The 25,913-nt window shown below is 45.5% G+C and overlaps 2 protein-coding genes and 1 long non-coding RNA gene across 4 annotated transcripts in view; all 3 read right to left on the bottom strand.

Annotated features, from left to right (window-relative positions):
- Window positions 1-5,924: 5,924 nt before the first annotated feature.
- LOC110495707 lies at window positions 5,925-8,270 on the bottom strand. Its single transcript, XM_021571099.2, has 4 exons — window positions 7,827-8,270; window positions 6,721-6,804; window positions 6,420-6,551; window positions 5,925-6,319 (listed from the first exon to the last, which is right to left on the bottom strand). Exons 1-4 carry the CDS (start codon window positions 8,191-8,193, stop codon window positions 6,039-6,041), a joined length of 864 nt encoding a protein of 287 aa, XP_021426774.2. The 5' UTR covers window positions 8,194-8,270; the 3' UTR covers window positions 5,925-6,038.
- Window positions 8,271-14,466: 6,196 nt separating this feature from the next.
- Window positions 14,467-20,300, bottom strand: LOC110495694. The gene is made up of 3 exons (XR_005037393.1): window positions 17,473-20,300; window positions 17,188-17,301; window positions 14,467-17,080 (listed from the first exon to the last, which is right to left on the bottom strand). It is a non-coding gene; the product is annotated as an uncharacterized LOC110495694 (long non-coding RNA).
- A 1,742-nt stretch (window positions 20,301-22,042) lies between these two features.
- atr (ATR serine/threonine kinase) overlaps window positions 22,043-25,913 on the bottom strand; it is a 31,801-nt gene continuing 27,930 nt past the window's right edge. For both annotated transcript variants that reach the window (XM_036952110.1, XM_036952112.1), the window contains 6 exons: window positions 25,694-25,844; window positions 23,320-23,476; window positions 23,061-23,214; window positions 22,796-22,947; window positions 22,492-22,594; window positions 22,043-22,383 (listed from right to left, as the gene is read on the bottom strand). In XM_036952110.1, coding sequence (XP_036808005.1) covers window positions 22,210-22,383; window positions 22,492-22,594; window positions 22,796-22,947; window positions 23,061-23,214; window positions 23,320-23,476; window positions 25,694-25,844 — 891 coding nt within the window. In that variant the 3' untranslated portion in view covers window positions 22,043-22,209. The remainder of the gene's footprint in view (window positions 22,384-22,491; window positions 22,595-22,795; window positions 22,948-23,060; window positions 23,215-23,319; window positions 23,477-25,693; window positions 25,845-25,913) is intronic.

The raw sequence follows: 25,913 nt of genomic DNA, 5'->3' as shown, positions 1-25,913 counted from the left end.
GGGAGACACACCCGGTTGGATAGACCAGAGAGAAGGACACACACCTGGTTGGATAGACCAGAGAGAAGGAGACACACCCGGTTGGATAGACCAGAGAAATGGAGACACACCCGGTTGGATAGACCAGAGAGAAGGACACACACCTGGTTGGATAGACCAGAGAGAGGGAGACACCCGGTTGGATAGACCAGAGAGAGGGAGACACCTGGTTGGATAGACCAGAGAGAAGGAGACACACCTGGTTGGATAGACCAGAGAAAGGGAGACACACCCGGTTGGATAGACCAGAGAGAAGGACACACACCCGGTTGGATAGACCAGAGAAAGGGAGACACCCGGTTGGATAGACCAGAGAGAGGGAGACACCCGGTTGGATAGACCAGAGAGAGGGAGACTCACCTGGTTGGATAGACCAGAGAAGGAGACACATCTGGTTGGATAGACCAGAGAGAGGGAGACACACCCGGTTGGATAGACCAGAGAGAGGGAGACACACCTGGTTGGATAGACCAGAGAGAAGGAGACACACCTGGTTGGATAGACCAGAGAAAGGGAGACACACCCGGTTGGATAGACCAGAGAGAAAGAGACACACCCGGTTGGATAGACCAGAGAGAAGGAGACACACCTGGTTGGATAGACCAGAGAAAGGGAGACACACCCGGTTGGATAGACCAGAGAGAAGGACACACACCTGGTTGGATAGACCAGAGAGAGGGAGACACCCGGTTGGATAGACCAGAGAGAGGGAGACACACCTGGTTGGATAGACCAGAGAGAGGGAGACACCCGGTTGGATAGACCAGAGAGAAGGACACACACCCGGTTGGATAGACCAGAGAAAGGGAGACACCCGGTTGGATAGACCAGAGAGAGGGAGACACCCGGTTGGATAGACCAGAGAGAGGGAGACACACCTGGTTGGATAGACCAGAGAAGGAGACACATCTGGTTGGATAGACCAGAGAGAGGGAGACACACCCGGTTGGATAGACCAGAGAGAGGGAGACACATCTGGTTGGATAGACCAGAGAAAGGGAGACACCCGGTTGGATAGACCAGAGAAAGGGAGAGGCTAAGAATATGACTTAAAACAATAACAACAGTCATATAAAACGACACAACTTAATGAGTAAAACCGTGCTGTTAATAGCCCAGTGACCTCAGGCATTGTCAACATATAAATGGGAGTTGTTCTACGTTGTGATTTGGGCCACTGCCTCTGGTCTTTACCGCTGAGGGATGGAGAGAGGGAGCAGTTCAGTAGTGTACAGTTCAGTAGTGTACAGTTCAGTAGTGTACAGTTCAGTATAGTGTACAGTTCAGTATAGTGTACAGTTCAGTATAGTGTACAGTTCAGTAGTGTACAGTTCAGTATAGTGTACAGTTCAGTATAGTGTACAGTTCAGTATAGTATACAGTTCAGTATAGTATACAGTTCAGTATAGTGTACAGTTCAGTAGTGTACAGTTCAGTAGTGTACAGTTCAGTATAGTGTACAGTTCAGTATAGTGTACAGTTCAGTATAGTGTACAGTTCAGTATAGTATACAGTTCAGTATAGTGTACAGTTCAGTAGTGTACAGTTCAGTAGTGTACAGTTCAGTATAGTGTACAGTTCAGTATAGTGTACAGTTCAGTATAGTGTACAGTTCAGTATAGTGTACAGTTCAGTAGTGTACAGTTCAGTAGTGTACAGTTCAGTATAGTGTACAGTTCAGTAGTGTACAGTTCAGTAGTGTACAGTTCAGTAATGTACAGTTCAGTAGTGTACAGTTCAGTAGTGTACAGTTCAGTATAGTGTACAGTTCAGTATAGTGTACAGTTCAGTAGTGTACAGTTCAGTATAGTGTACAGTTCAGTAGTGTACAGTTCAGTAGTGTACAGTTCGGTAGTGTACAGTTCAGTAGTGTACAGTTCAGTATAGTGTACAGTTCAGTATAGTGTACAGTTCAGTATAGTGTACAGTTCAGTATAGTGTACAGTTCAGTAGTGTACAGTTCAGTATAGTGTACAGTTCAGTATAGTGTACAGTTCAGTAGTGTACAGTTCAGTAGTGTACAGTTCAGTAGTGTACAGTTCAGTATAGTGTACAGTTCAGTATAGTGTACAGTTCAGTAGTGTACAGTTCAGTATAGTGTACAGTTCAGTATAGTGTACAGTTCAGTATAGTGTACAGTTCAGTAGTGTACAGTTCGGTAGTGTACAGTTCAGTAGTGTACAGTTCAGTAGTGTACAGTTCAGTATAGTGTACAGTTCAGTATAGTGTACAGTTCAGTAGTGTACAGTTCAGTATAGTGTACAGTTCGGTAGTGTACAGTTCAGTAGTGTACAGTTCAGTAGTGTACAGTTCAGTAGTGTACAGTTCAGTATAGTGTACAGTTCGGTAGTGTACAGTTCAGTAGTGTACAGTTCAGTAGTGTACAGTTCAGTAGTGTACAGTTCGGTAGTGTACAGTTCGGTAGTGTACAGTTCGGTAGTGTACAGTTCAGTAGTGTACAGTTCGGTAGTGTACAGTTCAGTAGTGTACAGTTCAGTAGTGTACAGTTCGGTAGTGTACAGTTCAGTAGTGTACAGTTCAGTAGTGTACAGTTCAGTAGTGTACAGTTCGGTAGTGTACAGTTCAGTAGTGTACAGTTCAGTAGTGTACAGTTCAGTAGTGTACAGTTCAGTAGTGTACAGTTCAGTATAGTGTACAGTTCAGTAGTGTACAGTTCGGTAGTGTACAGTTCGGTAGTGTACAGTTCAGTAGTGTACAGTTCAGTAGTGTACAGTTCAGTATAGTGTACAGTTCAGTATAGTGTACAGTTCAGTAGTGTACAGTTCAGTATAGTGTACAGTTCAGTATAGTGTACAGTTCAGTATAGTATACAGTTCAGTATAGTATACAGTTCAGTATAGTGTACAGTTCAGTAGTGTACAGTTCAGTATAGTGTACAGTTCAGTATAGTGTACAGTTCAGTATAGTGTACAGTTCAGTATAGTATACAGTTCAGTATAGTGTACAGTTCAGTAGTGTACAGTTCAGTAGTGTACAGTTCAGTATAGTGTACAGTTCAGTATAGTGTACAGTTCAGTATAGTGTACAGTTCAGTAGTGTACAGTTCAGTAGTGTACAGTTCAGTATAGTGTACAGTTCAGTAGTGTACAGTTCAGTAGTGTACAGTTCAGTAATGTACAGTTCAGTAGTGTACAGTTCAGTAGTGTACAGTTCAGTATAGTGTACAGTTCAGTATAGTGTACAGTTCAGTATAGTGTACAGTTCAGTAGTGTACAGTTCAGTAGTGTACAGTTCGGTAGTGTACAGTTCAGTAGTGTACAGTTCAGTATAGTGTACAGTTCAGTATAGTGTACAGTTCAGTATAGTGTACAGTTCAGTATAGTGTACAGTTCAGTAGTGTACAGTTCAGTATAGTGTACAGTTCAGTATAGTGTACAGTTCAGTAGTGTACAGTTCAGTAGTGTACAGTTCAGTAGTGTACAGTTCAGTATAGTGTACAGTTCAGTATAGTGTACAGTTCAGTAGTGTACAGTTCAGTATAGTGTACAGTTCAGTATAGTGTACAGTTCAGTATAGTGTACAGTTCAGTAGTGTACAGTTCGGTAGTGTACAGTTCAGTAGTGTACAGTTCAGTAGTGTACAGTTCAGTATAGTGTACAGTTCAGTATAGTGTACAGTTCAGTAGTGTACAGTTCAGTATAGTGTACAGTTCGGTAGTGTACAGTTCAGTAGTGTACAGTTCAGTAGTGTACAGTTCAGTAGTGTACAGTTCAGTATAGTGTACAGTTCGGTAGTGTACAGTTCAGTAGTTTACAGTTCAGTAGTGTACAGTTCAGTAGTGTACAGTTCAGTAGTGTACAGTTCGGTAGTGTACAGTTCGGTAGTGTACAGTTCGGTAGTGTACAGTTCAGTAGTGTACAGTTCGGTAGTGTACAGTTCAGTAGTGTACAGTTCGGTAGTGTACAGTTCGGTAGTGTACAGTTCAGTAATGTACAGTTCAGTAGTGTACAGTTCAGTAGTGTACAGTTCGGTAGTGTACAGTTCAGTAGTGTACAGTTCAGTAGTGTACAGTTCAGTAGTGTACAGTTCAGTAATGTACAGTTCAGTAGTGTACAGTTCAGTAGTGTACAGTTCAGTATAGTGTACAGTTCAGTAGTGTACAGTTCGGTAGTGTACAGTTCGGTAGTGTACAGTTCAGTAGTGTACAGTTCAGTAGTGTACAGTTCAGTAGTGTACAGTTCGGTAGTGTACAGTTCAGTAGTGTACAGTTCAGTAGTGTACAGTTCAGTAATGTACAGTTCGGTAGTGTACAGTTCAGTAGTGTACAGTTCAGTAGTGTACAGTTCAGTAATGTACAGTTCAGTAGTGTACAGTTCAGTAGTGTACAGTTCAGTAGTATACAGTTCAGTAGTGTACAGTTCAGTAGTATACAGTTCAGTAGTGTACAGTTCAGTAGTGTACAGTTCAGTAGTGTACAGTTCAGTAGTATACAGTTCAGTAGTGTACAGTTCAGTAGTGTACAGTTCAGTAGTGTACAGTTCAGTAGTGTACAGTTCAGTATAGTGTACAGTTCAGTAGTGTACAGTTCAGTAATGTACAGTTCAGTAGTGTACAGTTCAGTAGTGTACAGTTCAGTAGTGTACAGTTCAGTAGTGTACAGTTCAGTATAGTGTACAGTTCAGTAGTGTACAGTTCAGTAGTGTACAGTTCAGTAGTGTACAATTCAGTAGTGTACAATTCAGTAGTGTACAGTTCAGTAGTGTACAGTTCAGTATAGTGTACAGTTCAGTAGTGTACAGTTCAGTAATGTACAGTTCAGTAGTGTACAGTTCAGTAGTGTACAGTTCAGTAGTGTACAGTTCAGTAGTGTACAGTTCAGTAGTGTACAGTTCAGTATAGTGTACAGTTCAGTATAGTATACAGTTCAGTAGTGTACAGTTCAGTAGTGTACAGTTCAGTAGTGTACAGTTCAGTAGTGTACAGTTCAGTAGTCTACAGTTCAGTAGTGTACAGTTCAGTATAGTATACAGTTCAGTATAGTGTACAGTTCAGTAGTGTACAGTTCGGTAGTGTACAGTTCAGTAGTGTACAGTTCAGTAGTGTACAGTTCAGTAATGTACAGTTCGGTAGTGTACAGTTCAGTAGTGTACAGTTCAGTAGTGTACAGTTCAGTAGTGTACAGTTCAGTAGTGTACAGTTCAGTAATGTACAGTTCAGTAGTGTACAGTTCAGTAGTGTACAGTTCAGTAGTGTACAGTTCAGTAGTGTACAGTTCAGTATAGTGTACAGTTCAGTAGTGTACAGTTCAGTAATGTACAGTTCAGTAGTGTACAGTTCAGTAGTGTACAGTTCAGTAGTGTACAGTTCAGTAGTGTACAGTTCAGTATAGTGTACAGTTCAGTAGTGTACAGTTCAGTAGTGTACAGTTCAGTAGTGTACAGTTCAGTAGTGTACAGTTCAGTAATGTACAGTTCAGTATAGTGTACAGTTCAGTAGTGTACAGTTCAGTAATGTACAGTTCAGTCGTGTACAGTTCAGTAGTGTACAGTTCAGTAATGTACAGTTCAGTAGTGTACAGTTCAGTAGTGTACAGTTCAGTAATGTACAGTTCAGTAATGTACAGTTCAGTAGTGTACAGTTCAGTATAGTGTACAGTTCAGTAGTGTACAGTTCAGTAATGTACAGTTCAGTAGTGTACAGTTCAGTAGTGTACAGTTCAGTAGTGTACAGTTCAGTAATGTACAGTTCAGTATAGTGTACAGTTCAGTAGTGTACAGTTCAGTAATGTACAGTTCAGTATAGTGTACAGTTCAGTATAGTGTGTGATTTAGCATTGCTTCTGGTGTATTGTCACTTAGTAAATCTGGCTCATAATGACAACCCTTAGATCTTTAGATCTTAGCTTTACTAAGGATGTGTGATTCTTTTCCTTTTTTCAAGATGTGTTTATTGATCGTAAGAGGAGCCTTTGTGGCTCCGCGAGGCCCTGACATTCAAACTCCTCTTCACATGAGACCATCACAGTATTTCTGATGTTCTCACACAGTGAAAAGCAGGAAGCCACTGAAGATGTTTTGATTATATGAGTTATCATAGAGCCTGAAGCTCGCAGGGAGACGCATGTACACCACGTCTCCCTCCTCCAGCTCCAGAATGACTCCATTAGATAAATGGATCCAGTATCCATGGCTATTGTAATGATAGTTGGACATGGTCGCCTGCCCATTCTTTAACATGGATATACCCATGTAACCAAGCCCATGTTGAGCAGCGGTGAATCTGATGTAGTAGACGCCTCTCACTGGTGCTGTGAAGGCACCTGCAGCAGAGGACAACAAGAGAGGGGTCAACTCTTTACTTCTCTCCACTTCCATTCTGGCACACGGAACACCACCTCTGGACAGAAACAGGCATCTTACCTGTAATCGGGCTGTAGGCCTTGCCGATGTTGGTGATGACTCTGGTGTAGACCAGGTTGGCGTCAGTATTGAAGGGACCTATGGGTCCCTTATCGTTCAAACCAGCAGCAGAGAAAGCCACTTTTGGTCTGTCTGTGAATACAGGAGAGAAAACACACAGTCCCACTTAGAGAGCGTTCATTTTGTTCTGTCCCCACGATGATAGTTCAGTGGAATGCTCCGTGACTGAAACAACAACAGGGTGAGACGTTAGATGTGAGCTGTAGCTCCTCTCTACGGCCGGGTCTGGATCTTTCATTACCTGTGCTCTGTCTCTTCAGTTCCTCAACATCATTCCTAGTGGTGGTCAGTTCTCTCTCACTGGCACTCAGTCTGGCCTCCAGGGCTGAAGAAGATCAAAGACACACCAATATTCCACCAGCAAAATATGAAATACGTTTTGTGGTTTAGTAATGATATTGATTAAATTAATATATACAGAACAAAAATATAAACGCAACATGTGAAGTGTTGGTCCCATGTTTCATGAGCTGAAATCCCAGAAATGTTCCATACCTTTCAAATGTTGTGCACACATTTGCTTACATCCCTGTTAGTGAGCATTTCTCCTTTGCCAAGATAATCCATCCACCTGACAGGTGTGGCATATACAGTATAGGAGCTGATTAAACAGTAAGATCATTACACAGGTGCACCTTGTGCTGGGGACAATAAAAGGCCACTCTAAAATGTGCAGTTTTGATGCTGACTGCAGGAATGGCCACCAGAGCTGTTGCCAGAGAATTGAATGTTAATTTCTCTACCATAAGCCACCTCCAACGTTGTTTTAGAGAATTTGGCAGCACATCCAACCGGTTTCATGACCGCAGACCATGTGTAACAACGCCAGCCCATGACCTCCACATCAGGCTTCTTCTGCATCTACGGGATCGTCTGAGACCAGCCACCCGGACAGCTGATGCAATGTTAATGGAATTGATATGTTTAAATAGATTTTTGACTATCATAGCTGGGCCTCCATCTGTTTCATTCAACCAGTATCTTACAAATTCTGGGTTGCAGACCGAGTAGTTTAATTGAATTGGGTTATGAACATTGAGAACATAATTCTCGTAACATGAAACTGAGGAGTATTTCTGTCTGTAATAAAGCCCTTTTGTGTGGAAAAAAAATCATTCTGATTGGATGGGCCTTGCTTCCCAGTGGGCCTGGGAAAGCATAGGCCCACCCACTTGGGGGCCAGGCCCACCCATGGCTGCGCCCCTGCCCAGTCATGTGAAATCCATAGATCAGAGCCTAATGAATTTATTTCAATTGACTGACATCCTTCTATGAACTGTAACTCAGTAGAATTGTGGAAAGTTGTTGCATTTATATTTTTGATCAGTATTTATAGACCAATGTTACCTGCATTATCTTTCTCCAGTTCCGCCACTTTGGCCTTAGTGACCATCAGCTGGATTCTTAGGTCCATCACTGTGTTTTTCTGTGTCTCTACCTCACCCTCACAGGCTGTCACTCTGCCCTCCATCGTCCTCAGCTTCTCTCTCTGCTCCATCACCATGTCTCTCAGGCCCTTCATCTCATCCCAGATGTCAGGTTGCATGGTCGCACGTTCGCCGGTCACCTCTGTAGCTTCGCTCCCTCGGCTCTCTCTCCCTGCACTGTGTCCCTGTTGAGTGATGTCACTCTCTCTGACCCGTCCACTCTCCTCCTGAGTCCATGCCCCAGACAGACAGAACAGCAACACAAGCAGAGCTACAGCACCCCTCATTCTGAAACGATACCTCTTCAGATATGATGCACTTTATGAGGCTCAGACCCCCTCCTTATATACACACATCTCAGTTAAGCAGTACGTGTACAAGAGACACGTCATGAAAAAGTCAAGGTTAAAAACAAGACGATTTGATCACGTTTTGGGGCTGGTCAGCTCTATCAATGTTGTATAAGACTGTGAGACGTCTGCACCTGTTGTTTAGTGACGGATCCGCTGACGTCAGCTGTTGTCAACTACCTGCTGCTATCGGGTTGGAATGATGTTGCTCTTCCTTAGTGCTCCACGGTCCAAAAACAATAGTGTGTGTTTGACTGTGTGTCTATGTGTTCCTTCCTAAGCAGTACGTGCACAGAAGACAGGTCACTCAACGGAGAAATGGAAACTATAGCCAGGGGCATTCTGATAAGACTCGCCTCGCAAGCAGGTCAGCTCAGTCCGTACTGTATAAGACCGTGAGAAGGCTGCAACTGTTGTTGAGGAAATGATCTACAACGAACTGAACCAGAATTCTCTCCTACATTCAGCTCACTAACAGTATTTACAAGTGACTAACCGTACAACATGCTATTAAACACATTGGAGAGTATGTGCAGCAGGTTTAACAAAATAGCAGAATGTAAACGAAGATATTTAAATGTTTTAGCATAGTTTTTTATGTTTTGTCCTTTACTGCAAACACCTGACCCATAATGACAACAACCCTTCGGTCTTTGGATCAGTACTTTACAAAAGATGCACGATTCTACTTGCTTTCAAGACGTTTTTATTGATATAAGTAAGAGGAGCCATTTTGGCTCATATTAGACCATGACAGCATCCATGATTTTCTCACACAGTGAAGAGCAGGAAGCCACTGAAAGGTGTTGTGATTTTCTCTGCTGTAGTAGTATATTCACTGTCTAGGCACACTAGGTAAGACCTGGGCGGACCACCCCCTGTATTTTGGTTAGGGCACCAGGTGGTGCTAAATTAGGTAAAAGTGGTTAGGCAGGTAAGATAAGGAGAGGGGGGGGGGCTTTGAAATGTACTTTCTTTGCTTTGGTTCTGTCCAGCCCCTTTTCCCCATATTACCGTGTAAAGGAATAAAGTCCTTGTAAACGGTACCACATTCTGCCTGTTGTCATCCTTACTCGCACCTACAGTCCACACCTTTTTTGCTTCACGGAGAGTTTAGTTGTAGCAGGGTGTTGCGTTCCCTCTTCATAGAGGCGTGCGTAACAAACTCAGGCACACGGAAGGACAGACAAACAGGCATCTCCCGGCTGTCACTCTATGAAAGTTACCTGTAATCGGGCTGTAGGCCTTGCCGATGTTGGTGATGACCCTGGAGTATACCAGTGTGGTTTCAGTATTGAATGGGCCTACAGATCCTGAATCAGTCAAACCAGCAGAGAAAGCTACCTTTGGTCTGTTTGTGAACACAGGAGGGGAAACACTGTCCCAGTTAGAGAGAATTCACTTTGTTCTGTCCTTTAGATGATGTACTCTACATTACCAAAAGTATGTGGAATATCTCAATCCAAAATCATGTGCATTAATATGGAGTTGGCCTCCCCATTTGCTGCCATAACAGCCTCCACTCTTCTGGGAAGGCTTTCCACTAGATGTTGGGACATTGCTTCCATTCAGCCACAAGAGCATTAGAGAGGTCGGGCACTGATGTTGGGCGATTATGCCTGGCTCACAGTCGGCGTTCCAATTCATCCAAAAGGTGTTCGATATGGTTGAGGTCCGGGCTCTGGGCAGGCCAGTCAAGTTATTCCACACCGATCTCGACAAACCATTTCTGTATGGACCTCGCTTTGTGCACGGGGGCATTGTCATGCTGAAACAGGAAAGGGCCTTCCCCAAACTGTTGCCACAAAGTTGAATGCACAGAATCGTCTAGAGTGTCATTGTATGCTGTAGTGTTAAGATTTTCCTTCACTGGAACTAAGGGGCCTAGCACGAACCATGAAAAACAGGCCCAGACTATCATTCCTCCCCCACCAAACTTGACAGTTGGCACTATGCACTCAGACAGGTAGCGTTCTCCTGGCATCCGCCAAAGCCAGATTTGGTTGTCGGACTGGCAGATGGTGAAACGTGATTCATCACTCCAGAGAATGTGTTTCCACTGCTCCAGAGTCCAATGGCAGCAAGCTTTACACCACCCCAGCCAACGCTTGGCATTGTGCAGGGTGGTCTTAGGCTTGTGTGCGGCTGCTGGGCCATGGAAACCCATTTCATAAAACTCCCGACCAACAGTTATTGTGCTGACGTTGCTTCCAGAGGCAGTTTGGAACTCAATAGTGAGTGTTGCAACCGAGGACAGACGATTTGTACATGCTAAGCGCTTCAGCACTGGGTGGTCCCGTTCTATGAGCTTGTGTGGCCTACCACTTTGCGGCTGAGCCGTTGTTGCTCCTAGGCGTTTCCACTTCACAATAACAGCCCTTAGAGTTGACCGGGGCATCTCTAGCAGCGCAGAAATTTGACGAACTGACTTGTTGGAAAGGTGGCATCCCATGACGGTGCCACGTTGAAAGTCACTGAGCTCTTCAGTAAGGCCATTCTACTGCCAATGTTTGTCTATGGAGATTGCATGGCTGTGTGCTCGATTTTATTCACTTGTCAGCAACTGGTGTGCCTGAAATAGCCGAATCCACTCATTTGAAAGGGTGTCCACATACTTGTTTTGATATGTAGTGTATATTAGAACAACAACAGAGAGACAGGCCTTAGACATCAACAATCATGTCAAACATAACTCCTCTCTCAATGACTGATTCTGGATCCTGAATGACTGTTAGTGAGGTGCACATTTGTTTTACTTGAAACCTCTCTTCAGCTCCATAGTAGTTTTAAAACTAATATCTCTGTCATCAGCTCCTCCACCTTACAGTCTGGCCTCCAGGGATAGAAGGATATTCAAATCATTGTATTTTTACATATTTATTTCCACATATAAAAAACAGAACAACATCCCTTCCTGTCATTGCCTGTGTTCTGTCTCTTCAGTTCCTGAACATCATTCCTAGTGGCGGTCAGCTCACTCTCACTGGCTCTCAGTCTGGCCTCCGGGGCTCGAATGATATCGGAATCATTTGTAATAATTGTATGTTGATGTATTTATTTGCACATACAGTACAAGAGACAGAAACAACAACCATTTCTTACATACCCATGTCCTCTCCTTCCATTCCCTGAACCTTGTTCGTGGTGGTGATCAGCTCTCTCTCGCTGGCTCTCAGTCTGGCCTCCAGGGTTAAGGACACACGTGACACCAGTTATCCAAAGATATCCATTTTTGTGGGGTATTTATTAGGATCCCTATTAGCCGCTGGAAAACCATGTCTCTCAGCTCCTTCATCTCAGTCCAGATGTCAGGGGTGGTGGTCTGTTCATTGGTCGTCTCTGTAGCTTTGCGTGTCCCTGTTGAGTGAGGTCACTCTCTCTGACCCCTCCACTCTCCTCCTGAGTCCATGCACTTGCAACACCAGGGTTGTCGGCTCAATTCCCAAGGGGGACCAGTACATAAAGAGTATTATATATACAGTACCTTGCGAAAGTATTCGGCCCCCTTGAACTTTGCAACCTTTTGCCACATTTCAGGCTTCAAACTTAAAGATATAAAACTGTATTTTTTTGTTAAGAATCAACAACAAGTGGGACACAATCATGAAGTGGAACAACATTTATTGGATATTTCAAACTTTTTTAACAAATCAAAAACTGAAAAATTGGGCGTGCAAAATTATTCAGCCCCCTTAAGTTAATACTTTGTAGCGCCACCTTTTGCTGCGATTACAGCTGTAAGTCGCTTGGGGTATGTCTCTATCAGTTTTGCACATCGAGAGACTGACATTTTTTCCCATTCCTCCTTGCAAAACAGCTCGAGCTCAGTGAGGTTGGATGGAGAGCATTTGTGAACAGCAGTTTTCAGTTCTTTCCACAGATTCTCGATTGGATTCAGGTCTGGACTTTGACTTGGCCATTCTAACACCTGGATATGTTTATTTTTGAACCATTCCATTGTAGATTTTGCTTTATGTTTTGGATCATTGTCTCGTTGGAAGACAAATATCCATCCCAGTCTCAGGTCTTTTGCAGACTCCATCAGGTTTTCTTCCAGAATGGTCCTGTATTTGGCTCCATCCATCTTCCCATCAATTTTAACCATCTTCCCTGTCCCTGCTGAAGAAAAGCAGGCCCAAACCATGATGCTGCCACCACCATGTTTGACAGTGGAGATGGTGTGTTCAGGGTGATGAGCTGTGTTGCTTTTACGCCAAACATAACGTTTTGCATTGTTGCCAAAAAGTTCAATTTTGGTTTCATCTGACCAGAGCACCTTCTTCCACATGTTTGGTGTGTCTCCCAGGTGGCTTGTGGCAAACTTTAAATTACACTTTTTATGGATATCTTTAAGAAATTGCTTTCTTCTTGCCACTCTTCCATAAAGGCCAGATTTGTGCAATATACGACTGATTGTTGTCCTATGGACAGAGTCTCCCACCTCAGCTGTAGATCTCTGCAGTTCATCCAGAGTGATCATGGGCCTCTTGGCTGCATCTCTGATCAGTCTTCTCCTTGTATGAGCTGAAAGTTTAGAGGGACGGTCAGGTCTTCAGGTAGATTTGCAGTGGTCTGATACTCCTTCCATTTCAATATTATCGCTTGCACAGTGCTCCTTGGGATGTTTAAAGCTTGGGAAATCTTTTTGTATCCAAATCCGGCTTTAAACTTCTTCACAACAGTATCTCGGACCTGCCTGGTGTGTTCCTTGTTCTTCATGATGCTCTCTGCGCTTTTAACGGACCTCTGAGACTATCACAGTGCAGGTGCATTTATACGGAGACTTGATTACACACAGGTGGATTGTATTTATCATCATTAGTCATTTAGGTCAACATTGGATCATTCAGAGATCCTCACTGAACTTCTGGAGAGAGTTTGCTGCACTGAAAGTAAAGGGGCTGAATAATTTTGCACGCCCAATTTTTCAGTTTTTGATTTGTTAAAAAAGTTTGAAATATCCAATAAATGTCGTTCCACTTCATGATTGTGTCCCACTTGTTGTTGATTCTTCACAAAAAAATACAGTTTTATATCTTTATGTTTGAGGCCTGAAATGTGGCAAAAGGTCGCAAAGTTCAAGGGGGCCGAATACTTTCGCAAGGCACTGTATATGCACTCACTACTATTTTAGATGGGAATGTTTTGGTGACGTCATGCTGTCGCTCTTCCTGCATGGTCCAATAAGAATGTGTCACGTTCTGACCTTAGTTCCTTTGTTTTGTCTTTGTTTTAGTATGGTCAGGGCGTGAGTTGGGGTGGGCAGTCTATGTTCTTTTTTCTATGATTTGCCCTGGTATGGTTCTCAATCAGAGGCAGCTGTCAATCGTTGTCCCTGATTGAGAACCATACTTAGGTAGCCTGTTTTCACCCTTGAGTTGTGGGTGATTGTTTTCTGTTGAGTGTTTGTTTCTGCACCAGACAGAACTGTTTCGTTCGTTCACTTTGTTGTTTTTGTTCAGTGTTCATTTTTTTTATTAAAAAGGTGGACATTTGCTGCGCATTGGTCCTCACCTTCTTCCACCAACAACGGCCGTGACAGTGTGTACATACCTGACTGTGTCCCCCTTCCTCAGCAGTATGTGTACCAAAGACAGGTCCCTCAATGGAGATGTGGGAACTATGACCAAGGACTTCCAGATAAGGTTCACCTTGCCACAGGTCTGCTCATGTCGTAGAAGACGGTGAGAAGTATGCAACTGTTGTTTAGTAAAATATCTCCGATACCGAACCAGAATTCTCACCTACACATAGCTTAATAAAAGTATTTACAATTGACTGTCAGGTTGTATACTATAAAATATAATATCCCCAAACAGCGTACTAAGTAAAGCTTTGTGTGTGTGTGTGTGTGTGTGTGTGTGTGTGTGTGTGGGCAAGGGCAGATCTGGAGTTCATATTTCCTCAGCCACACAGGATGTCCATAAAACATCTCACCAGGAGACCTCTCTCTGACAGGTCGGAGTCGGACCTCTGTGCTGACGGACAGGTGAAACATTCTATAGTCACAGGAAACAGTTATGACCGGGAACGCCACAGGAAAACCAGGAATAGCGACAGCCATGGACGGGTTTAAGACTCCGACTTCTCATTTGGCTCTGATACAGGCCCTCAGCTCAGAGAGGGCGGGTGTACACACACACACACACACATCATAGGAACACAGCAGCCATAGATTCAGAGCTCTGATAAACATCACACTGCACCAGAGCCTCATTATCAGTTTAATATGATTCTAAATAATTCCAGATGATCTTATATGGTCAGAGTTAATAAAACATAATGTCACTGAAACAACCCTGACAGGTTCAGAGACAGGGAAGTCAAACCTCAATAGTTAATGTGTGTGTGTTCTGTGTCCCAGTAACCCAGAGTAAGCACGTAGACCTCAGCACCAGCAGATCGAGGCGGGGCTGTCGTGTGTGTGTGTATAGCTGCCCTCTCAGGCAGGGTCAATTGAAAACATCTGTAGACGGAAACATTTACACGGTTTAGCCTGGTGGGACTATATTCAAGGCTGTGTGTATGTTTAATACTATGGAATAAGCGCGACATGTTGCCGTATGGAAAATGACCTCACCCTATAGAGGTGAAGGGTCACACACACATGTATTACATATGAAACATGTCACCTCTCTTGATCACACAAACTGTTTTCAGACGACACAATACATCATGTAAACACAGCTGTCAGTTTTCCTCCAAGTCTCCAAATAGACAGTCTATACCAACCATATAGATCTACACCCCCATATACAGTAACCTACATACATCTAGATAACCTGCACATACTGTAGACCACCACCATATAACTCCCTTAAAGAGTACATGGACGCTCCGATAGACACACAGGTTATGACAGGACAGTAGATATCAACATCTAAGACTTCCCTACCACTGATGACTCCATAGTAGCATGTCCTCTTACTCTTCCTGGATTAGCCCGTACGCGTGTGTCCTGCTGGGTCCAACAACAACACTGGTGAATGGTCAATACAAGCCTGCTACGGTTTATAGACGGCCCCTATAGCTGTGTTGCCCTTCACCACTACGACTGAGACAGAGCCTTCATTTAGGACCTAGCCATGGTAGCTGATGTTTTGGCAGAGAGGAGCTGTTCACAACTCAAACCCACAATATAAACGCACGCTTTTCATACAGACAGTTCCACAGTCAGATTGTTCAGTCAGCTACAGGACCACCTGCAGGCTGACTGGTTCTCTGGCTGGTTTCTAAGGGCTGGTTGGTTGTTGAGAGTTGGTTGTTTGTCACGTTCTCCTTGATTGTCGAGGACTCGTTGATTGCTGAGAAATCATTGGCTGCTAAGGGTTTGATGGTTTCCTGGTGGCTTATCAAGGGCTGTCTGTTGGTTGGTTGGTTACCGGGTGGTTTGTAAGGATTGCCTGGTTGGATGTCAAGGGTTGGCTGGTTGCTTGGTTGTTTGTCAAGTTCTCGTTGTTTGGTGACGACTCATTGGCTGTTTGTCCGGTAGGTTGCTAGAGATTGGTTGGTTACCTTATTGGTTGTCGAGGGCTGGTTAGTTACCTGGTTGGTGGTCGAGGACTCATTAGTTGTTGAAAACACATTGGTTGTCTGGTTGGTTGACCTGTTGGTGGCTAAGGGTTGGCTAGTTGTCTGGTTGGTTGTTGAGAACTCGTTGGTTGTTGATGAGTCATTGGTTGCTAAGGGTTTGAAAGATTCCCAGCTGGTTGTAAAGGGTTGGCTGGGGACCTGGTTAGTTGCTAAGGATTGGCTGGTTGCCTGGTTAGTTGTCGAGGGCTGGTGAGTCGCTAAGGGTTGGCTAGTTGCCTGGTTGGTGGTTGAGGACTCATTGGTTATTGAGAAGTCATTGTTGGCTTGGTTGGTTTGCAAGGGTTGGTTAGTTACCTGGTTGGTGGTTGAGGACTCATTGGTTGCTAATGGTTGGCTGGTTGGTTGTCAAGGCTTGGCTGGTTGCTTGGTTGTTTGTCGGGGACTCGTTGATTGGTGAGGACTCAATGTTTGCTAAGGATTGACTGGGTGCCTGGTTGGTTGCTAGGGATTGACTGGTTGCCTGGTTGGTTGTCAATGGCTGGTTAGTTGTTAAGGGTTGGTTTGTTGCCTGGTTGGTTGATGAGGACACATTGGTTGTTGGGGACTCATTGGTTGCCTGGATGGTTTGTAGAGGTTGGCTGGTTGCCTGGTTGATTTCTAGGGGTTGGCTGGTTGCCTGGATGAGTGTCGAGGCCTAGCAAATCAACATTTTTGTCAATAAACTAATCTAAACTAGTTGGTTACCTGGTTGGTTGTAGAGGATCCAGTGGTTGCTAAGATTTGGCTGCTTGTCTGGTTGTATGTCGAGGACTTCTTGGTTTTTGAGGACTCGTAGGCTGCCTGGTTGGTTGCTAAGGGTTGGCTGTTTGCCTGGTTGCTTGATAGGGGTTGGCTAGTTGCCTGGTTGGCTGCTACAGGTTGGCTAGTTGCCTGGATGGTTGTCGAAAACTCACATGTTGCTAAGGGCTGGGTGGTTGTTAAGGGTTGGCTGTTTGCCTGGTTGGTTGCTAAGGGTTGACTAGTTGCCTGGTTGGTTGTTGAAGAGTCACAGGTTGCTAGGGGCTGAATGGTTGATAAGGGCAGGTTACCTGTTGAGGGTTGGTTAGTTTCTAAGTGCCAGTTGTTATTATAGCAGATCAGAGGGGGAGAGCTACAATGAGAGAAAGTAAAAAGCGGTTAACACACACACACACACAGATACACACCAGGCCAGTTGGGTGTGTAGGTCCTGTGTGAGCTGGTAGCTACCCTGGGCTTCTACAAAGTCAGACAGACTTCTCAAATGGGCAGCCTGCAACAGACAGGGTAGAACGAGAGAGTGAGCAGGTGTCTGTGTTAATACTAGTCTATGTGAATGTGTGTGTGTGTGTGTGTGTGCGCGTGCGTGTTGGTACATACATGTGTAGTGTTGATTCCCTCCAGCAGTAGTCTGGTGATCTCTGACTGTCGGTCAAACACACACTGAGAGATCCTCAGCTCCATCTCTGCCCGAGAGACTTCCTGGGCCCACATCTGACAGCATTGGATAGAGATACATAGGATCAATCAATGAGAAGACATACAGGAACAGGACCAACCAATGAGAGAACTGCTGGTCCATTTTCATCATATCGTTCAGTTTTTCTGCTACCTGATGTTAAAACAAGTGTGTGGGAGTGTGCATGTGTATATGTGAGGACTGACCTTCAGCCATCTGACTCGTAGGAAGCTGAACATGTAGGAGACATGAGCTACATACTCCTCTCCTAATGGGTTAGCATTTAGACTCAGAGAGAGAGAGAGAGAGAGAGAGACAGACAGACAGAGAGAGAGAAAACATAGGGAGAGAATGAGAGAGGAGAGAGCGATGAGAATTGACTTTTGATGCTGTGCATAGTTGACACTCTTGGAAACCTAAGGCACACCTCTCCTGAGCCAACTACGTATAAACCCTTCGTTAAGTCTGAGAAGGTCCAATGGATAGCAACTGTCATCCAGTCTGGCACATAGGACAAGCTCACGTTTAAATCGCATGAAAGCCAGTGAGGGCTATGGCAAAAACAGAGTTTTCTTTAAAAAATTAAATAAATAAATAAAACATGTAATGGAAAAATAATTTAACAGTGCACCAGGGGTACTTGTGATTCCTGAGATGCAGAGCCTTTTGGAGTATTTTGAGATTCAAAAATTATAATTTGTTACATTGTTTGCTAGCTCAGCTGGTTAGCGAAGGGTCAATTCATGAGGTCAGCGGTAAGACGTCACCGATATGAGGTCAGCAGTATGTGGTCAGCAGTGTGAGGTCAGCTGTATGAAGTCAGCTGTATGAAGTCAGCAGTATGAGATCAGCAGTATGTGGTGGGCAGTATGTGATCAGCAGTATGTGGTCAGCAGTATGAGGTCAGCAGTATGTGGTCAGCAGTCAGCAGTATGAGGTCAGCAGTATGAGGTCAGCAGTATGTGGTCAGCAGTATGAGGTCAGCAGTGTGAGGTCAACTGTATGAGATCAGCAGTATGTGGTGGGCAGTATGAGATCAGCAGTATGTGGTGGGCAGTATGTGGTCAGCAGTCAGCAGTATGAGGTCAGCAGTATGAGGTCGGCGGTCAGCAGTATGAGGTCAGCAGTATGTGGTCAGTAGTATGTGGTCAGTAGTATGTGGTCAGCAGTATGTGGTCAGTAGTATGTGGTCAGTAGTATGTGGTCAGTAGTATGAGGTCAGCAGTATGTGGTCAGCAATATGAGGTCAGCAGTATGTGGTCAGCAATATGTGGTCAGTAGTATGTGGTCAGTAGTATGAGGTCAGCAGTATGTGGTCAGCAATATGTGATCAGCAGTATGTGGTGGGCAGTATGTGGTCAGCAGTCAGCAGTATGAGGTCAGCAGTATAAGGTCAGCAGTATGTGGTCAGTAGTATGAGGTCAGCAGTATGTATTCAGTAGTATGAGGTCAGCAGTATGTGGTCAGTAGTATGAGGTCAGCAGTATGTATTCAGTAGTATGAGGTCAGCAGTATGTGGTCAGTAGTATGAGGTCAGCAGTATGTGGTCAGTAGTATGAGGTCAGCAGTATGTATTCAGTAGTATGAGGTCAGCAGTATGTGGTCAGCAGTATGTGGTCAGCAGTGTGTGGTCAGTAGTGTGTGGTCAGCAGTATGAGGTCAGCAGTATGTGGTCAGCAATATGTGATCAGCAGTATGTGGTGGGCAGTATGTGGTCAGCAGTCAGCAGTATGAGGTCAGCAGTATAAGGTCAGCAGTATGTGGTCAGTAGTATGAGGTCAGCAGTATGTATTCAGTAGTATGAGGTCAGCAGTATGTGGTCAGCAGTGTGTGGTCAGTAGTGTGTGGTCAGCAGTATGAGGTCAGCAGTATTTGGTCAGCAGTATGAGGTCAGCAGTATGAGGTCAGCAGTATGTGGTCAGCAGTATGAGGTCAGCAGTATGTGGTCAGCAGTGTGTGGTCAGCAGTGTGTGGTCAGTAGTGTGTGGTCAGCAGTATGTGGTCAGCAGTATGAGGTCAGCAGTATGAGGTCAGCAGTATGAGGTCAGCAGTATGTGGTCAGCAGTATGTGGTCAGCAGTATGTGGTCAGCAGTATGAGGTCAGCAGTATGTATTCAGTAGTATGAGGTCAGCAGTATGTGGTCAGCAGTATGAGGTCAGCAGTATGAGGTCAGCAGTATGAGGTCAGCAGTATGAGGTCAGCAGTATGAGGTCAGCAGTATGAGGTCAGCAGTATGAGGTCAGCAGTGTGTGGTCAACTGTATGAGATCAGCAGTATGTGGTGGGCGGTATGTGGTGGGCGGTATGTGGTGGGCGGTATGTGGTGGGCAGTATGTGGTGGGCAGTATGTGGTCGGCAGTATGAGGTCAGCAGTATGAGGTCAGCAGTGTGAGGTCAACTGTATGAGATCAGCAGTATGAGGTCAGCAGTATGAAGTCAGCAGTATGAATGAGGTCAGCAGTATGAATGAGGTCAGCAGTATGAATGAGGTCAGCAGTATGAATGAGGTCAGCAGTATGTGGTCAGCAGTATGAGGTCAGCAGTGTAAGGTCAACTGTATGAAGTCAGCTGTATGAAGTCAGCAGTGTGAGGTCAACTGTATGAGATCAGCAGTGTGGTGGGCAGTATGTGGTCAGCAGTATGTGGTGGGCAGTATGTGGTCAGCAGTATGAATGAGGTCAGCAGTATGAATGAGGTCAGCAGTATGAGGTCAGCAGTATAAGGTCAGCAGTATGTCAGCTGTATAAGGTCACCAGTATGTCAGCTGTATAAGGTCAGCGGTATGTCTGCTGTATGAGGTCAGCGGTATGTCAGCTGTACGAGGTCAGCAGTATGTCAGCTGTACGAGGTCAGCAGTATGTCAGCTGTACGAGGTCAGCAGTATGTCAGCTGTACGAGGTCAGCAGTATGTCAGCTGTACGAGGTCAGCAGTATGTCAGCTGTACGAGGTCAGCAGTAGGACCATGCCCCAGGAATACCTGACATGATGACTCCTTGCTGTCCCCAGTCCACCTGGCTGTGCTGCTGCTCCAGTTTCAACTGTTCTGCCTTATTATTATTCGACCATGCTGGTCATTTATGAACATTTGAACATCTTGGCCATGTTCTGTTATAATCTCCACCCGGCACAGCCAGAAGAGGACTGGCCACCCCACATAGCCTGGTTCCTCTCTAGGTTTCTTCCTAGGTTTTGGCCTTTCTAGGGAGTTTTTCCTAGCCACCGTGCTTCTACACCTGCATTGCTTGCTGTTTGGGGTTTTAGGCTGGGTTTCTGTACAGCACTTTGAGATATCAGCTGATGTACGAAGGGCTATATAAATAAATTTGATTTGATATGTCAGCAGTATGTCAGCTGTACGAGGTCAGCAGTATGTCAGCTGTACGAGGTCAGCAGTATGTCAGCTGTACGAGGTCAGCAGTATGTCAGCTGTACGAGGTCAGCAGTATGTCAGCTGTATGAGGCCTCTCAGGGGCGCTCCAATCCAGACCCTTATACAACAAGTCCTCTAAACGTGCTCCTAAAAGGGTTCAGAGATCAGGGGCTAGAGGTTAAAATCCCTTCGCTTACACACAAAAACACACAAAAAAAACACAAAAAAAACTAACCAGTAAAGTCTCAGTCTGTGAGATGATTTTGTCAGTCCAGGTCTTAGTGGACTCTGCTCTGTCCAGGAGACTCTCCAACCGGCTGTCCAACTCTGTCTTCTCAGCCTGCCCCAGAGCTTCCTCCGTATACGGAGGAGATACAACACGTCATCTATGTGTGTGTTGTAGATGCAGTTTCAAAGGATCACATGGAATCACATTTGAGGAATGGCTGCGCCGGAGACAGTCGCTGTCCACTGTCACGTGGTGCTGAACATGACGTTGTCCATATGAATGGTGCTGAATCTCCGATTGTTCACTTGAGCACAATTTATTTGTTTTTATTTATTTTACTAGGCAAGTCAGTTAAGAAAAAAAATCTTATTTAGAATGACAGTGGGTTAACTGCGTTGTTCAGCGGCAGAATGACAGATTTGTCAGCTCGGGGACTCGATCTAGCAACCTTTCGGTTACTAGTCCAACGCTCCAACCACTAGGCTACCTGCCGCACCAAATACACATCCGTCATCTCCGCTACTATGTAACTGAATCAGCTTGACATAAATCGACCCTTGATTATCACTGAAGTTAAATTCAACATCTCCCTCACCTGAACTGCTCGGTTGATAAACGCGCCCGCGTCCACAGCGAGCCTCGTGATATCCATCTGGTCAAGGTCGGCCTCTCTCCTACGGCGCAACGAGCTTGGCTAGTTGTCTAGCAGCCGTGGACAGCTATAAAAAGACATCTCTTCTAAATGGATTACTGGCATGTGAAAAACTGAGACCGTAAACAACGACCATTCTCGAAAGACAGAGTATGACTAGCGGTGATGTATCCTGTCATAACATTTTCCACACAGAGGAGCTAAGAATATCCATCATATCAGCTCGCGTTGTTTGAATGAATGACAGCGGAATATGTTCATTCTGTTTACCTCTCCAGTAGCTCGTTTCTCTATTCGCGGTTTTAGGGGATTTTTGGTGACGCCAATGGGCTGCTGCAAAGGACATTTGTCGCGCTATGACGCGAAAGAAGAGTAGGTATCCCGTCAAATGTCAAACTCCCTCTGTCATGTGTGAGTGAATGCTTCATGTATATTTCTGTTCCTGTTTCAACTATCACCAGAGACTGACTGGCCCCTCAGTAATCTGAACAGGGTGATGAGATTAGACCACACACACACCAGCATTTCAGAATACTATTTTTTTTTTTTTATTAATGGGAAATATGCAACTTCCCCATGAAAAACAATTACTCCAGACTTACAAAAACATGAAAAAGGAAAATCACTTAATGGATAACAGAACAAGAAAAGTATTGAATTTGTCGACAGTGTCTCAGAGAAGCCGTGTGTATCACAGGTAAGGTCCCCAGCCCAGGTACATCTGACACAGTAGTTTGTCGTCGGTAGCCTCCTCTATGAGGTAGTGGACGTGTCCCTCTATAGACAGAGGCAGACCCAACACCTTGTTACGACTCTTTATCACGCCCTGCAAACGCTGATCAATCTCACACACATGGGTCTTGGCCTGGGAGGGGAGAAAGGATGTGTTAGTTAATCCTTTCACATGTATTTAGAGATACTGTGTTTTATATGAACATTTATTTAGAGAGAGAGGGATAGAGTGTGTGTGTACCTTCTCGTTGACTATCTCGCCAGTCTCACTGGCCTGTGTCTTGGACAGTCCTTTAGGTTTACTCCACTCTACCAGAGGGTCATGGAGGAACGTCTTCAGTACACTGAAACAAAAACACACACACACACTGACTACACCCCCCCTACCATTCGTCCTTTGAAGTCCCACTCACCTGGTGGGCTAGTTTGGCACATGTTGATCTCAGTAGCCTCTGGCAAGAGGGACAGCTTCATTGAAATCCCTGTGTTTATGTGTGTTTGTGTGTGTGTTATATATATATATATATATATGTGTGTGTGTGTACCTCATAAGTGGTTCTCTCTGGTCTCTCATCAGACGTAGCGTGACTTCACAGGCGGTTCTGAACAGCCCCTCTGTCCCCATGGGGCCCATTGCATGGACCATGTTCTGGGTCAGTCTGAACGGAACCACCTCCGGAACATCAAACGTCTCACCCTGAGAGAGTGAAGGGGGGAGAAAGAGAGGGAGAAGGGGTGGGATCGAGAGGCATGTATTGAATTTGGCCTCATGAACTTGTTGAGGTGCAAGCAAGTCCAAGCAACACACACCTTGTTGAAGAGGCAGTTGAAGTCGACGTGAACACACTCCCCGGTGAATGAGTCAAACAGGATGTTCTCTCCATGGCGGTCTCCAAGACCCAGGATGTAGCCCACCACGGACATCACCGCTGTGGAGCGACAGTAGGCTGACCTGCTGCTGTACCTACACACACACACCGACCAGACACACACAAACACGGTAAATTACCAGTAATTTATAGTGTATGTGTGTGTTGTAAAACGTGTGTGTGTGTGTACTGGGTCATACCATGTGGTGGGGTCAGGGAAGGTTCGGAGGAACCATTCATAGAAGACAGGGGGGTGTCTGGCACACAGGATGTCCTTATGGATTTTCAGCTTCTCCTCAAACGGTGCAGTCTTAGGAAGAATGAACTTCTTCAACTCTTTACCTGACATCAGGATACCTACACACACATACACACACACACACACACACGTAAGTGAGTTTTATTGAGTGTGTGGTCAGTGTGTGTACCTCTCTCCTAGTAGAGTGTGGTCAGTGGGTGTACCTCTCTCCTAGTAGAGTGGTCAGTGGGTGTACCTCTCTCCTAGTAGAGTGTGGTCAGTGGGTGTACCTCTCTCCTAGTAGAGTGTGGTCAGTGGGTGTACCTCTCTCCTAGTAGAGTGGTCAGTGGGTGTACCTCTCTCCTAGTAGAGTGTGGTCAGTGGGTGTACCTCTCTCCTAGTAGAGTGTGGTCAGTGGGTGTACCTCTCTCCTTGTAGAGTGTGGTCAGTGTGTGTACCTCTCTCCTAGTAGAGTGTGGTCAGTGGGTGTACCTCTCTCCTAGTAGAGTGTGGTCAGTGGGTGTACCTCTCTCCTAGTAGAGTGGTCAGTGGGTGTACCTCTCTCCTAGTAGAGTGTGGTCAGTGGGTGTACCTCTCTCCTAGTAGAGTGTGGTCAGTGGGTGTACCTCTCTCCTAGTAGAGTGTGGTCAGTGGGTGTACCTCTCCTAGTAGAGTGTGGTCAGTGGGTGTACCTCTCTCCTAGTAGAGTGTGGTCAGTGGGTGTACCTCTCTCCTTGTAGATTGTGGTCAGTGGGTGTACCTCTCTCCTTGTAGATTGTGGTCAGTGGGTGTACCTCTCTCCTAGTAGAGTGGTCAGTGGGTGTACCTCTCTCCTAGTAGAGTGTGGTCAGTGGGTGTACCTCTCTCCTAGTAGAGTGTGGTCAGTGGGTGTACCCCTCTCCTAGTAGTGTGGTCAGTGGGTGTACCTCTCTCCTAGTAGTGTGGTCAGTGGGTGTACCTCTCTCCTAGTAGAGTGGTCAGTGGGTGTACCTCTCTCCTTGTAGAGTGTGGTCAGTGGGTGTACCTCTCCTAGTAGAGTGTGGTCAGTGGGTGTACCTCTCTCCTAGTAGAGTGTGGTCAGTGGGTGTACCTCTCTCCTAGTAGAGTGGTCAGTGGGTGTACCTCTCTCCTAGTAGTGTGGTCAGTGGGTGTACCTCTCTCCTAGTAGTGTGGTCAGTGGGTGTACCTCTCTCCTAGTAGTGTGGTCAGTGGGTGTACCTCTCTCCTAGTAGAGTGGTCAGTGGGTGTACCTCTCTCCTTGTAGAGTGTGGTCAGTGGGTGTACCTCTCCTAGTAGAGTGTGGTCAGTGGGTGTACCTCTCTCCTAGTAGAGTGGTCAGTGGGTGTACCTCTCTCCTAGTAGAGTGTGGTCAGTGGGTGTACCTCTCCTAGTAGAGTGTGGTCAGTGGGTGTACCTCTCCTTGTAGAGTGTGGTCAGTGGGTGTACCTCTCCTTGTAGAGTGTGGTCAGTGGGTGTACCTCTCCTAGTAGAGTGGTCAGTGGGTGTACCTCTCTCCTAGTAGAGTGTGGTCAGTGGGTGTACCTCTCCTTGTAGAGTGTGGTCAGTGGGTGTACCTCTCCTAGTAGAGTGTGGTCAGTGGGTGTACCTCTCTCCTAGTAGAGTGTGGTCAGTGGGTGTACCTCTCCTTGTAGAGTGTGGTCAGTGGGTGTACCTCTCCTAGTAGAGTGTGGTCAGTGGGTGTACCTCTCCTTGTAGAGTGTGGTCAGTGGGTGTACCTCTCTCCTAGTAGAGTGGTCAGTGGGTGTACCTCTCTCCTAGTAGAGTGTGGTCAGTGGGTGTACCTCTCCTTGTAGAGTGTGGTCAGTGGGTGTACCTCTCCTAGTAGAGTGTGGTCAGTGGGTGTACCTCTCTCCTAGTAGAGTGTGGTCAGTGGGTGTACCTCTCTCCTAGTAGAGTGTGGTCAGTGGGTGTACCTCTCTCCTAGTAGTGGTCAGTGGGTGTACCTCTCTCCTAGTAGAGTGTGGTCAGTGGGTGTACCTCTCTCCTAGTAGAGTGTGGTCAGTGTGTGTACCTCTCTCCTAGTAGAGTGTGGTCAGTGGGTGTACCTCTCTCCTAGTAGAGTGTGGTCAGTGGGTGTACCTCTCTCCTAGTAGAGTGTGGTCAGTGTGTGTACCTCTCTCCTAGTAGAGTGTGGTCAGTGGGTGTACCTCTCTCCTAGTAGAGTGTGGTCAGTGGGTGTACCTCTCTCCTAGTAGAGTGTGGTCAGTGTGTGTACCTCTCTCCTAGTAGAGTGTGGTCAGTGGGTGTACCTCTCTCCTAGTAGAGTGGTCAGTGGGTGTACCTCTCTCCTAGTAGAGTGTGGTCAGTGGGTGTACCTCTCTCCTTGTAGAGTTTGTTCAGAATGTGTCGGAGACCTCCAGTGTTGTTGACCCACTCGATGATGCCACACTCCTCATTCAGTGGGATCACACCATATGTACGGATATGGAGCTCCCTCCTCCTGGACTCTGCATCCTTACGCAGGCACTACACACACACACACACACAGTCTGAAGTGTTCTGATATCGCTGGGCTACAGCAGAGTGTTGTACAGA

Source organism: Oncorhynchus mykiss, chromosome 18, assembly GCF_013265735.2.
Source record: "Oncorhynchus mykiss isolate Arlee chromosome 18, USDA_OmykA_1.1, whole genome shotgun sequence".
In the NCBI taxonomy this organism is placed as follows: domain Eukaryota; kingdom Metazoa; phylum Chordata; class Actinopteri; order Salmoniformes; family Salmonidae; genus Oncorhynchus; species Oncorhynchus mykiss.
The sequence above is the reverse complement of the archived record's forward strand: the minus strand, read 5'-3'. Positions and strand labels throughout refer to the sequence as shown.

Excerpts from the sequence above, each read along its gene's own strand:
- LOC110495707 (XM_021571099.2), bottom strand. The coding sequence starts at position 8,193 with ATGAGGGGTGCTGTAGCTCTGCTTGTGTTGCTGTTCTGTCTGTCTGGG. Across the intron at positions 6,805-7,826 it reads ACTGGAGAAAGATAATGCAG|CCCTGGAGGCCAGACTGAGT; the intron begins GTAACATTGGTC and ends GATCTTCTTCAG. Across the intron at positions 6,552-6,720 it reads ACTGAAGAGACAGAGCACAG|ACAGACCAAAAGTGGCTTTC; the intron begins GTAATGAAAGAT and ends CTGTATTCACAG.